Source organism: Lissotriton vulgaris, chromosome 3_1 (assembly GCF_964263255.1).
Source record: "Lissotriton vulgaris chromosome 3_1, aLisVul1.2, whole genome shotgun sequence".
In the NCBI taxonomy this organism is placed as follows: domain Eukaryota; kingdom Metazoa; phylum Chordata; class Amphibia; order Caudata; family Salamandridae; genus Lissotriton; species Lissotriton vulgaris.
Window position 1 is genome coordinate 153,289,374 of NC_141689.1, and position 14,223 is coordinate 153,303,596.

General features: G+C 42.1%; 1 protein-coding gene across 4 annotated transcripts in view; it reads right to left on the reverse strand.

Annotated features, from left to right (window-relative positions):
- Positions 1 to 735: 735 nt before the first annotated feature.
- The window catches only part of UNC13B (unc-13 homolog B), a 3,024,149-nt gene continuing 3,010,661 nt past the window's right edge, over positions 736 to 14,223 (reverse strand). For all 4 annotated transcript variants that reach the window (XM_086960243.1, XM_086960242.1, XM_086960241.1 and 1 more), the window contains 2 exons: positions 2,623 to 2,782; positions 736 to 1,461 (listed from right to left, as the gene is read on the reverse strand). In XM_086960243.1, the coding sequence (XP_086816369.1) occupies positions 1,176 to 1,461; positions 2,623 to 2,782 (446 nt within the window). In that variant the 3' untranslated portion in view covers positions 736 to 1,175. The remainder of the gene's footprint in view (positions 1,462 to 2,622; positions 2,783 to 14,223) is intronic.

The following is a 14,223-nucleotide window of genomic DNA, read 5'->3' on the forward strand; positions in this document are numbered from 1 at the left end:
GAAACAATAGTTGAGACCCTTTTCGGAGTACCTGTTCATGAGCCAAAAGACAACATACCTGCTTTATAGACCTAACCTCTCAACACTCCCTATAAACAACAATCGGCTCTGACAAGTTATGGTTCAGGTGTCTGCATGTAGGGATGAGCAGCAAAGGCCGAGCTAACCCTACATGTGCACACAGCTTATGAAATTAAAAGTGAACCCACATGGTCACTGCCGGGCCAGCAGCAGACTATTTTGGATCGATGAGGCTAGGGTCTTTAAAAAAGGACTATACACCTAATTTTCTTTTCTAGTATTTTGAAAATATTGTGGTGCAAGTTCTTTATGAAAAGGTCTTAGGTGAAGACTTAAAATATCTATTATGGTACAAGCCATGTTACCCAGTAAGTACAGTGTGGAGACTGTTGAGCAGGAGACTGATGTCCATTTAAGTTGGTTATGCACATAGCTCTTGGTCTAGCATAATAGTCTTAGTTACATTTCTCACACATTTTCTGCATACAGATTAGGTAAAATTCAAGCATACTAGGCTTGGAAACCGGTATTATGGCTGCAAAATTGATAATACTACACTAAATCTTCTCTGTATAAAGGCCATCACTAAAATCACAACAGGGATCTTACTAGGTACCTTTTGGGAATTTATGTTTTGACTGTACTTACTATATATAAGCTAGTCAGCCTAAAACCGAGGGCATGAACTGCAAGAATCCCAAAACAACTTACAAATTCCTCACCAATACAATAGGAGTTTTATTTTATTCTCATTTTTCTTCAACAGCCGTCAGCTTCTAAAGGATGAAATCACAGTGCTTCATTCCAACCACACTAAAGAGCTGCAAACCCCAAGTACAAAGATTAGGCTAGGTTATAAAAATTATTTATGTACAGAAATCAGAGCAAGGTCTTTTACATATCAAATAAAAAGTTAACAGTTAATATTCTGATATAGGTATAATGCAGTTCTTGCTAAAAATAAATAATTCACATATAGATTGGTCATTTGCTGTACAAAAACGTGCTCCAATTGAACTCGCGCAAAGAAAAAAATTGAATCGTTCATAATTACTCATAGAAAATAAATGTTGAACAGTTGCACATATTGGCACAAGGCATAAATTATTGGAGAGGGAACTGGGCAGGAGTAAGGAGGAATAAATAGAGAGCCATCAGGTCCCTTCTTCGGTGGAGCGGACCTCTGACTTAAGTTTGACAAACTCCCTGGCCACCTCGTCGTTGGTCCTCTGGGAGAGGATCCGGAGGACCGTGAGCCCCGTCTCGTCCATGTGAATCCTCCGCCCCAGCGGGCACCAGCAGGCACAGCTTCCTTTATCTGCTATATCTCTCAGCTGCATCACTGCAATGCCAAGCACTCGGTCCTCGCGGGCGAAGCAGTAGTCCTTCACGCAGACCTGCAGCTCATAGCAATCTGGCCCGTCTTCATTGCCCAGGATGCTGAAATCAGAGGAGACAGTCATGAGAGAAGTGAAACCACGATAACTCATTTACTGAAAAAGAAACACATTACATAGATATGGGTCACTTTACAATTCTTCTGCACAATCAATCCCTACCTCACTTGAAGCATGTGCCTGCAGAGCACTAGAAGACCAGCAGAGGGCAGCAACAATTATCCTGGCATAGCAGTGGATTTTAAGTCTCACTTCCCCTACCGCCACCTGAAAAGGGATTACTGAGTAATCCCTATCAGACAATCTAAACACCAGACCCAAGCCATACTTTACGCCCCAGAGACACTGGTAAACACCTGGAGAATGGCAGCGACCGGGGGAAGTTAAAGATTGCTTCGGCGTCTTAAAGTTCTAGTTATAGGACTTACCGGAAGAAGTTGAGGAGTGTGATGAGGACCAATGTGAGTGAGACCAGGAGTGGTCCCAAGAACTCTAATGCAAATAGGACCTGCAGCGGAGCAAAGGTCACATGGCAAGCCAAGAGCTTCATGGCCCACTTGCAGCTGGCCTTGGGGTTCATGGTCCAGTACTCTGTACACAACGTGGAGTAGTAGTCCCTCTCCAACCACCAGATACAAACCAAGTGGAGGGTTGTCAACGACATCTGCCGATGACAGGATCCAAAAGGCTTGAACCCTGTGGGTTTCTTAAGGGACATCTTGAAAAAATAGCAAAAGGCACACTGGTTATTGACAAAACATAGAAAGAATTCAGTCAATAAGTGACTGAGGAGAGCTCGATCCAGATCCACGCTTATGGCAGGGAAAAGAAGGAACTCAGGTCAATATGGTGGGGTGGCACCAATTTTGTCACTGCACAGGTCACTCTGGCATGGACGACGCTAAACAGAGACGAATGACAACCTACTGGTGCACAAGGGTAGTGATCCAAATTTTCCGGATCTAGCCAGGTCTGATGCCGGGGAATATTCTAAGGTAATTAATCTGTGGCTAGAAGTCTCTATTAGTCTGATTCTGGAACTGAAAGTTCTTCTGGTTTGGACTTCAATGAGGCCTGCTTTCTGGTTGTAGTCACTGAGAAGTATGACGTTTATGTACCACTGCATTCAGTATTGTGTGCTCAAGAATCTCAGTTTACAAGTTCTAACAGTTCAGAGACACAGCAGGCTTTTTTTCATACTTACAAGTGAAATGTTTCATTGTACTTGGGGGCCCAGTTGTTGCTTTTGGACTTGGTTGTAAACTTTCTTTTCTTGTCACTTTGATGAGGCCCAATCATGGTGACCTCAACAAACGGTCGGAACATGGCGGTGGTTTGCCACTTCAGGTCATTGGCTGCTACAACTGAAAGAAACAATAAGTTCAAGTCATATTCAAGATACAGTCGTTGTGTTAATAACAATACAGCTCCAATCAGAGAGCAGTGTCTGCCTCCTGCGGGTAAGAGGAACATACTCTTAGTTACTGTTTACACAATCTGAGACACAGAAATGAGGTGCAGTTGGCAATAGGTCTTAATAAATCACGAGAATAGTGCTTGCTATTACCAAATGTTTGCTCAGACACTCCAAGCAAAAACAGGAGACTCCTACCGTCATGTGGCATGCTCACACTGTCAAATACACTACAGGCTGAAGTACCAACGCCTCACTCCCAACTAATGTAGTCAGAGTAAAGTATGAACTAATCAGACCCTGACATGAGTTAGTAATGCAAAGAAACAGGAGAACATTGATGAATAGCTGCATGAAGAGCAGTCCGTTTCTTAAGCAGGTGTAACCATAACCTCACATGTGTTTACAAACCACTTGGCTAGCAGAATATGAAACATGAAGACTTAGCTGTACAACCTGCCCTCACCGATCATCACACTAGGAGGCAAAGTTATGGAGGTGCGTGTTCCAGGGGTAACTGAACTAAAGTGCAGTAGCTGAGGATTCCACTAAACAGAGCAATCCCATAACATCACTGTCTTGACTACAGAGTGGTATTTTCCAGTACTGCCCGACTTCCGGCTTTCCAATACTGCCCTGGATGCATTGTGTTTGCCTAAGAGGATCACAGGACAGTATCAATACTTTTAAAAAAGTGGGGGAAATGGAGTACTTCGTTTCAAGTTTTTTTACCTGATGGTCTAACCGAGGTCTGCCGCTCTCCCCACTCGAGTACTGGGTCTTCATATGAATGCATCAGAGGAAGGCCGCTCTGCAAACTTGTTGGAGCAGGCCCTCCCTGAAGAAGGAGATGTGGCTAGTGGGTAGAGCTGCCGACCTTGCAACCTGGAAACTCGGGTTCTAATCCCAGCCTCGCCGCTTGGCTAAACATCATGTAATTCCGGGCAAATCACTAAATCTCCTTCTGCCTAGTGTGAAATGTATGTTTACAGTCCCCACTTTACATACATGATCTTGTAGGTCGTTTGTCAACCCCTTTCATGTAATGTACATCGCTCCGTTGCTTCCTAGCTATGTGTGTGCTCTATAAATACTAATATACAATCACACATCTTGCCAGTCACCAACACAGGTGTCGACTGACGGCATGTCAGTCAAATGTGTTGCACAGTGCAAATGTGTTGCACCTCAAGTGGAGAAGTGTGGCTCAATGTGGAGAAGTGTGGCTCAATGGTTAGAGCGGCAGACCTTGATGCAGAGCGCTGGCCAGGGACCAGGGTTCGATTCCCTCCTTGGCGGGATCGGGCTTAAATTCCTCTGACCGGATATTCTCGCCTCAGTGCCGAATCTAAGCATGGGCCCCACGCTGCAACTCTGGGCAATAGCTTGCTTAGTCTCCACAACGGCCCCCGATACACAAGGGAAGCCTGGTTTCACCATGGGATGCCCAGGAGTGGACACCTCACAAGGAAAAGCCAGGAGGGGTTCCCTTGTGGTAGGAGTACAAGCGCCGGGATGCTTACGGGTTACTGTTCGCGCTATACAAATACAACACATTTACATTTACACCTCCTTAACACGACAGCCCACCATTCTCAACCGCTGGACTTATGTCCAGCCCCATTAAAGGGCTCTCTGCTGGAACTGTTCCTGCCTGGACTTCCTGCCATGGCAAAGTAACCAGTGCCCACCGTCTTTATGTGCCCCTACATAACTATGCAATGCCGCACCTATCATCCATCATCCTTAACACATCCACCCAGGGTAAGCAGCTGCCAATTGGATTCCTTTGATGGTCTGGCCTGTTACCTTTGCAGTAGCCTTGACTATTTGATTCTTAGTTGAACACATAATCTGTGCGAAATGGTGCATTATCAAAATGCCGATCTCCGCTAAACCTGTCCTTGAGCTGGGCTGCTGCGCTGTCTTTGTGAATAACTCCTACATGCTGTGGCTTGGGAAATAAAACCTATTAATCCTTCTTCCTGCTGCATCTGCACTCACTTGCCTTTTGATGTGGTGTAAAAGGGGTCTTTGAAAGGAGTGCCCCTCAATAAAAACAGATCTTGCCTTGATTTGTTCTACCATGGCATGGGCACAGACATCCAGAACATACCAGCATCTTTTCCGTCTTGAAATGTACAACAAAACCCATGTCCATTACAGACCCAATGTTGCTCATCTAGCCACATCAGAGTAGAGGATGGTTTGGGAACACCACAGAACAAGCCACTGAAGTGTCTTTGTGGGCCAAAGTGAGTGTGATGCTTTTGTACAGAACATAAGCTTTGAATATCCCATATATGAATAGACTTTCTACTGGTCAGTGTTTCACATATGTTAACATCAAAAAAGATATGGTCAATTGGTTTGTGGAGCTAAAGCTTATTCCTAGTTGCCACAGGAGTAGCGGGGGTCTGTTACTCTATCCACATCATTCCCTGCTATCAGGCATTCGGCCATTCATCCTCTCTAGAGACACTGTGAGATCTCAAACACTAGATGTTTCTCCCTCCTTTTTCGCATGTATGGTGTAGGGGAGGCTATTCGAGAAACTAGACAAAATGCTGAAATATCAGAAGAGGTAGTGAACCCGATTGCTTTGAGGTGGATGCGGATCAGTTAAGATGCTGAGAACACAATGCTTTTACAGTATGGCTTTTGTCTATCTCCCAGCATTTAATGGAGAGGTCTGCACAACAGTAGGTACTGAGTGTTGTACAAACCTCCAGAACAACTCCCTTAGCATGCATGAACAAATAGACCACATTAAGGGTAGTGTTAAGAAGCGACATGAAATTAAAAACGTAACAAATTCAACCTAAGTGTTATCAGGCTTGATTGTCAGGAATGAAGGCTCTTCATCAGGAGGATGAAGATCTACAAAAAAGGGACTACAGTAATTCTAACTGTTGTTTCCTTAGATGTTCCAATAACATGCATCGTTCAACACACTTGCATTAATAAAGGTTCAGTCCACGTGTATCCACATGCTAAATTGGAGTATGATTAAGATATTGATAATGAACAAATTCGATTGAGATGATCATACTGTATGTAATTGAATTGTTGTAAAGGGGTTTGCCTCCCGGCACAAAAATGGGACCAGTAAGCTCTCTCCCACGTGATCCACGCTAATGAAAAACGGCAACTGCTTACTTAAGAGGGTGTTTTGTGAGATCCACCTTTTCTGTGTAGTCCCCCGAATTTTTCGCCTTTTGCTGGATCCTATAATTTTGCTGGTGTTAGCACCCTGCTAACCAGTAGTAAAGTGCCTGTGCTCTACCTTTAAACAAGGTTGAAATGGTATAGTCCTAATTGGAATATTTAACCCTCCTTTAAGTCCCTAGTATATGGTACAAAGCGTACCCAGAGCATGGAAATTAAATGTAACTAGTGGACGTCCGCACCTATTGTGCCATCCACCATAGTGGAAGTGCAAACATGGATTCAGGCCTAGCCTCTGTAGCCTGAATGTAGCACTGGAAAAACTGTGATTCAAATTCTCAAAAGAAAACCCTTTTCAAAGGTGAAAACCTCCCTTTAAAAAATATCAAGTCACCCCTAGGTAGGCCATGTAGTTCATTAGGAAGTGTGCATGGTATTTAAAAGTAGGACATGTAGAAATGTAATGTCAACATGTCTTTACAATGTTTAGCACCCAAAAGCGATCTTACACTCTGGCAGGCCTAGTGTTCTGTGTAGGAAACCAGAGTACAGATTAAAATTCTAATACAGCATGCCTGGAATGGAACTAGGTACAAAAATAATTGTTCATCAGTTCTTTACACAACATTCAAAAAGTAAGATAGGCAATGCACAGCGTGGTTGTTAGTGAAGGTGTAGTTGAATCTTTGCAGATTTTGATGGGTTTTAAAGGTGCTCCACCTGGTGGCGTAACCGTCCGTTTACGTCAAATAAATGACTTTAAATGTGTGTGAGCATTGGAAATGCGCACATCCCAGGATTTGGGCACTCCCTCGGGTTCAATGAATAAATTGACTCCACGTGGTTTTATGAATTTCTTCAATAAAGTTTGTTTATTTTCACAAGTTCATCAATGGATTATTTGCATCCAATTAATTATGTATGTTTTTCCACAAAATCATCATTGCTCCGATGCATTTCGGGTCCATTACCCTTTCTCAAGGAGCACTGTAAAAACAAGAACGATCTATGTTGGCATCGAGGTTATGACCAAGAGATAACATATCATGAAAACGCATTTCCCAAATGAGTGAAAACACGCGTGTACATTCGAAAAAACCAAAGACTGTGCAGATGAAGGTGCAAATGGTTAAGGAATATAGAGGAGTAAAACCAAACCAAGAAACAAAGAAGTGTATCAAAGCGGGATTGGTGTGCCCAGAGTGGAGGGTGGATGCATTAAAAAAGTCCTGGGGTGAAACGATAAATGCTCACGTGTAAGCGGAGCTTTAATGCGGAGCTGCGAAGGAAAATGAAAGCGGGCGGTTAGGCTGTCACTCGAAAAGCGAGTGAAAGTTAAAACACACAGTTCACTGCCGGATCTCGGCAATTACGCTTACCGATTTAGAGATTAAGGGTGGGGACACATGAAGTCTCCAGGTCGTTTACTGCAACGCGGGGTCGCCGGGCTGAAATGACGGCTCGCAAGTGCAATTGACACGACTTAAACGCTAAGCAGAATCGGCTAGCGTAGAAATTAACAAAGGACCAAATGATGTTGGTTTTGGGGGCCATATTGGAACGTGCAAATTACATAAAACGGAAAGATCGTGCAATGAACATGAATCAGTGAGTGAGCAAGGGATGAAGGTAGAAAATGAGTATGATGACAGATAACAAGAAAGTCATATAAAAATATAACGAAAACATTAAAGAGTACTACAACAAATAGTGGTAACAAAAAGGTACATGGTAATCTCAGTGAGCTCGCACAATGTAAATGTGTCCATAATGTACCCAGCGGGGTACTTCATAGAAAGCAACTTAGCTCTATGCGGTCATTTAGTCCAAAAGGTTTATAAGATTGCAAGTGGTAAATCCATGAAGTTTCCCTTTGTAATAGAAACTTGTTGTTGTCTCTTCCTTCTTTTTTTTCAATCATCTCAAGAACCAAGAATTTTAATTGTGCCACAGTGTGTTGATTTTCCATAAAGTGTGTTGCCACACTGGATTTGGTTTGCTTTGTCCTGATATTAGATTTGTGTTCGTTTAATCTAACTTTGATTTTACGCTCAGTCTTGCCTATATAGATCTTGCCACATGGGCATTTGAGAAGGTAAATTAGATTGGCCGAATCACACGTCGCGTTGACTTTCAGGTTAATTGCAGTTCCTCTCATCGGGTGGTTGATTCTGTTACCTGGGATGATGTTGTGGCAACTGTTGCAGTTGAGGCACGGTATGGTGCCTTTATAGATGGGTGAAATTGGTGTTTTTTTAGACAGAATCTCCTTTAAGTTGCTAGCTCTGGTGTATGCAAAAATCGGAGGATTTTTAAACATATCTTTGAAATCCGGTTCTGCTGCCAGAATTCTCCAATGTTGTAAAATGATTTTTTTGTATCTTCCACTCAGTGTTGAGTATTTTGAGACGACTACCATCCGGTTTGTCTCCTTTTTGGTTGTCTTTTTCAACGCAGTTTGACGTTCAATTCTGGATACTTTCATTTTTGCTTCATCAGTAGTTTCCTGTGGGTATCCTCTAGATGTGAATCTTAGGCTCATTTCATCGATACGTTGAACTAGAGTGTCTGGATTGGATACGATGCGTTTGACTCGCAACATTTGACTATATGGAAGGTGTCGTTTTAGCGCATGTTGATGAAAACTAGCAAAGTGTAAAGTGTTATTGCGGTCTGTTGGCTTTCTGTAGAGGTCCGTGGTTAAACCGGTATCAGATCTGATGATTAGAACGTCCAGGAAATTGATTTGGATATCATCAATATTCCATGTCATTTGTATCCTGTGGTCTTTGGTGTTGAGTTTATTAAGTTCATCCTCCAGCGTGGTTTTGGTGCCTTTCCACATGAAGAATAAGTCGTCGATGTACCTGACATACATCAACAAATTTTCGGTCCAAGATGGATTGTCATAAATGTACCTCTGTTCAAAGTCGGACATATAAATGTTAGCGTACGCTGGAGCAGCGCAATTGCCCATGGACATCCCAGAGGATTGTTGAAACCATTTGTTGTTGTGGCAAAAGTAACTATGGTAAAGTGTGTAAATCATAAGCTCCATTAGGAGAACTTTCATAGCTTCCGGGATATTGCTGTGTGCTAGGGTTTTCTCAATGGCTTCTATTCCACCTTTGTGTGGAATAGAGGTGTATAAACTGTTCACATCAGCAGTGCAGAAGATCAGGTTGTCGTTGTGGTTTATTTTGATTTCTGATAGTTTGAGTATGAACTCGGTGGTGTCTTTCACATAACTTTGAGATTCTTTGACGAATGGTTGGAGATAACGATCAAGAAATTTGCCTACGGGCTCATGAAGGGATCCCTTGGTGGATACAATAGGCCGCATTGGCGGATCCTTTAAGTTTTTGTGTATCTTGGGTAATAGGGTTATAGTGGGACTTCTTGGGTGATCAACCACTAAATATTTCTTGGTACGCTCATCAATAATGCCTTTATCAAATGCTTTGTCGATGATTGATATCAAAGCGGCTTTGTATGAACTAGTAGGATTGGATTCCAATGGAATGTAAGTATCGGATGCATTGATGTGTTCATCCATTTTGTTGTCATACATACTGGAGTTCATAACGACGAGGGCCCCGCCTTTATCAGCTTTTGTACATTTGATCGATTTGTTATTGGCGATCTTTTTAAGTGTGTCATTGTCTTTCTGTGTCAGATTTCTTGTCCCAGTTCTTTTCCTGAAGTTTATTTTGCACAAGTCTTGTTTGACTAAGGTCTCAAACGTGTCTATACTTTTGTGACTTGTAGGTGGTATATATGAGCTCGTTGGGCGTAATCCACAGAGTTGGTCCGGTCTCTGATCTATGGTAGGTGGAATCACATTCTCAAAGAAGTGTCGTAGCCTTAATTTCCTTGTCAATTTAAATGTGCTGGTTTCTAGTTCCAATTGATTAGTGTATGAGGTCGGAATAAAGGATGTACCTTTTTGCAGGAGTTCGATCTCATGCTGTGATAATTGAGTGTCAGAAATATTAACCACTAGCGATTCTGCTTCTTTTTGTCCTTCTTGGAACCTCTTGTGTTTGGAGCTTCTGGTTCCTTTTCTCTTACTTCGCCTGGGTCGTCGGTTTCTGGGGGGCCTCTCTCTAAAAAAGGACCTGTATTAGATGTAGACGCACTCTCTTCCGTTTGTGTTCTATTTTGATCCTGACCCTTATTGGTATCGAAGGTTGTCTTCCTGGGTTGTCTGCTCGAGGTGTCACTCCCAGAGGAGGAGGTATCTGTATATTGGCTTGTCGGTTTATTACGGCGACGTTGGGCATAAATGTCCGCCCAGGTATATACCTCATCCAATTGGTAATCTAAGGTATCACGTTTAAATTTCCTAAGTTTCCTATCGTTGATGTCCTTAGTATGTTTATCCAGTTGGATTTTCATATCCTCAAGCATTTGTGTGATGTCTTCTGATGTTTTGAATACCTCAATTTCTTTCTCAACCTCTATGATTTCATTGGTGAGATCAATCAGGATGTTAGACAATTCTTCGATGATGAGCAGTATAAGGTCTAGACTGCATTTGTTTAAAATAGCATTCCATTTAGCTTGGAAATTTTTTGAATTCTTGCACAGAGACGGTTTGAGTGCGATTCTGAGTCCACGGGGAATGCGGAGGGCTTGGTGGTATTTTACTAATGTCTTTGCATGCAGTTGCTGGTTGATGCGTCGTTTAGATAAGTATAAGAGATGTTTGACACATTGTTCTCTTGTGCGAGTGCTGGACTCTTGTGATACGTCGTCTTGAATTAATGCATAGATGCGTTCTTTTTCCTCATCTCCATATGCAAGGAGGTCTGCTCTTGCTTCTGTGGATTTAGATATGGCTTCGTATTGCATAATGACTGCGTGCTATTGCCTGGATGGGCGGATCAATTATTAAACTCAAAAAGTAAGATAGGCAATGCACAGCGTGGTTGTTAGTGAAGGTGTAGTTGAATCTTTGCAGATTTTGATGGGTTTTAAAGGTGCTCCACCTGGTGGCGTAACCGTCCGTTTACGTCAAATAAATGACTTTAAATGTGTGTGAGCATTGGAAATGCGCACATCCCAGGATTTGGGCACTCCCTCGGGTTCAATGAATAAATTGACTCCACGTGGTTTTATGAATTTCTTCAATAAAGTTTGTTTATTTTCACAAGTTCATCAATGGATTATTTGCATCCAATTAATTATGTATGTTTTTCCACAAAATCATCATTGCTCCGATGCATTTCGGGTCCATTACCCTTTCTCAAGGAGCACTGTAAAAACAAGAACGATCTATGTTGGCATCGAGGTTATGACCAAGAGATAACATATCATGAAAACGCATTTCCCAAATGAGTGAAAACACGCGTGTACATTCGAAAAAACCAAAGACTGTGCAGATGAAGGTGCAAATGGTTAAGGAATATAGAGGAGTAAAACCAAACCAAGAAACAAAGAAGTGTATCAAAGCGGGATTGGTGTGCCCAGAGTGGAGGGTGGATGCATTAAAAAAGTCCTGGGGTGAAACGATAAATGCTCACGTGTAAGCGGAGCTTTAATGCGGAGCTGCGAAGGAAAATGAAAGCGGGCGGTTAGGCTGTCACTCGAAAAGCGAGTGAAAGTTAAAACACACAGTTCACTGCCGGATCTCGGCAATTACGCTTACCGATTTAGAGATTAAGGGTGGGGACACATGAAGTCTCCAGGTCGTTTACTGCAACGCGGGGTCGCCGGGCTGAAATGACGGCTCGCAAGTGCAATTGACACGACTTAAACGCTAAGCAGAATCGGCTAGCGTAGAAATTAACAAAGGACCAAATGATGTTGGTTTTGGGGGCCATATTGGAACGTGCAAATTACATAAAACGGAAAGATCGTGCAATGAACATGAATCAGTGAGTGAGCAAGGGATGAAGGTAGAAAATGAGTATGATGACAGATAACAAGAAAGTCATATAAAAATATAACGAAAACATTAAAGAGTACTACAACAAATAGTGGTAACAAAAAGGTACATGGTAATCTCAGTGAGCTCGCACAATGTAAATGTGTCCATAATGTACCCAGCGGGGTACTTCATAGAAAGCAACTTAGCTCTATGCGGTCATTTAGTCCAAAAGGTTTATAAGATTGCAAGTGGTAAATCCATGAAGTTTCCCTTTGTAATAGAAACTTGTTGTTGTCTCTTCCTTCTTTTTTTTCAATCATCTCAAGAACCAAGAATTTTAATTGTGCCACAGTGTGTTGATTTTCCATAAAGTGTGTTGCCACACTGGATTTGGTTTGCTTTGTCCTGATATTAGATTTGTGTTCGTTTAATCTAACTTTGATTTTACGCTCAGTCTTGCCTATATAGATCTTGCCACATGGGCATTTGAGAAGGTAAATTAGATTGGCCGAATCACACGTCGCGTTGACTTTCAGGTTAATTGCAGTTCCTCTCATCGGGTGGTTGATTCTGTTACCTGGGATGATGTTGTGGCAACTGTTGCAGTTGAGGCACGGTATGGTGCCTTTATAGATGGGTGAAATTGGTGTTTTTTTAGACAGAATCTCCTTTAAGTTGCTAGCTCTGGTGTATGCAAAAATCGGAGGATTTTTAAACATATCTTTGAAATCCGGTTCTGCTGCCAGAATTCTCCAATGTTGTAAAATGATTTTTTTGTATCTTCCACTCAGTGTTGAGTATTTTGAGACGACTACCATCCGGTTTGTCTCCTTTTTGGTTGTCTTTTTCAACGCAGTTTGACGTTCAATTCTGGATACTTTCATTTTTGCTTCATCAGTAGTTTCCTGTGGGTATCCTCTAGATGTGAATCTTAGGCTCATTTCATCGATACGTTGAACTAGAGTGTCTGGATTGGATACGATGCGTTTGACTCGCAACATTTGACTATATGGAAGGTGTCGTTTTAGCGCATGTTGATGAAAACTAGCAAAGTGTAAAGTGTTATTGCGGTCTGTTGGCTTTCTGTAGAGGTCCGTGGTTAAACCGGTATCAGATCTGATGATTAGAACGTCCAGGAAATTGATTTGGATATCATCAATATTCCATGTCATTTGTATCCTGTGGTCTTTGGTGTTGAGTTTATTAAGTTCATCCTCCAGCGTGGTTTTGGTGCCTTTCCACATGAAGAATAAGTCGTCGATGTACCTGACATACATCAACAAATTTTCGGTCCAAGATGGATTGTCATAAATGTACCTCTGTTCAAAGTCGGACATATAAATGTTAGCGTACGCTGGAGCAGCGCAATTGCCCATGGACATCCCAGAGGATTGTTGAAACCATTTGTTGTTGTGGCAAAAGTAACTATGGTAAAGTGTGTAAATCATAAGCTCCATTAGGAGAACTTTCATAGCTTCCGGGATATTGCTGTGTGCTAGGGTTTTCTCAATGGCTTCTATTCCACCTTTGTGTGGAATAGAGGTGTATAAACTGTTCACATCAGCAGTGCAGAAGATCAGGTTGTCGTTGTGGTTTATTTTGATTTCTGATAGTTTGAGTATGAACTCGGTGGTGTCTTTCACATAACTTTGAGATTCTTTGACGAATGGTTGGAGATAACGATCAAGAAATTTGCCTACGGGCTCATGAAGGGATCCCTTGGTGGATACAATAGGCCGCATTGGCGGATCCTTTAAGTTTTTGTGTATCTTGGGTAATAGGGTTATAGTGGGACTTCTTGGGTGATCAACCACTAAATATTTCTTGGTACGCTCATCAATAATGCCTTTATCAAATGCTTTGTCGATGATTGATATCAAAGCGGCTTTGTATGAACTAGTAGGATTGGATTCCAATGGAATGTAAGTATCGGATGCATTGATGTGTTCATCCATTTTGTTGTCATACATACTGGAGTTCATAACGACGAGGGCCCCACCTTTATCAGCTTTTGTACATTTGATCGATTTGTTATTGGCGATCTTTTTAAGTGTGTCATTGTCTTTCTGTGTCAGATTTCTTGTCCCAGTTCTTTTCCTGAAGTTTATTTTGCACAAGTCTTGTTTGACTAAGGTCTCAAACGTGTCTATACTTTTGTGACTTGTAGGTGGTATATATGAGCTCGTTGGGCGTAATCCACAGAGTTGGTCCGGTCTCTGATCTATGGTAGGTGGAATCACATTCTCAAAGAAGTGTCGTAGCCTTAATTTCCTTGTCAATTTAAATGTGCTGGTTTCTAGTTCCAATTGATTAGTGTATGAGGTCGGAATAAAGGATGTACCTTTTTGCAG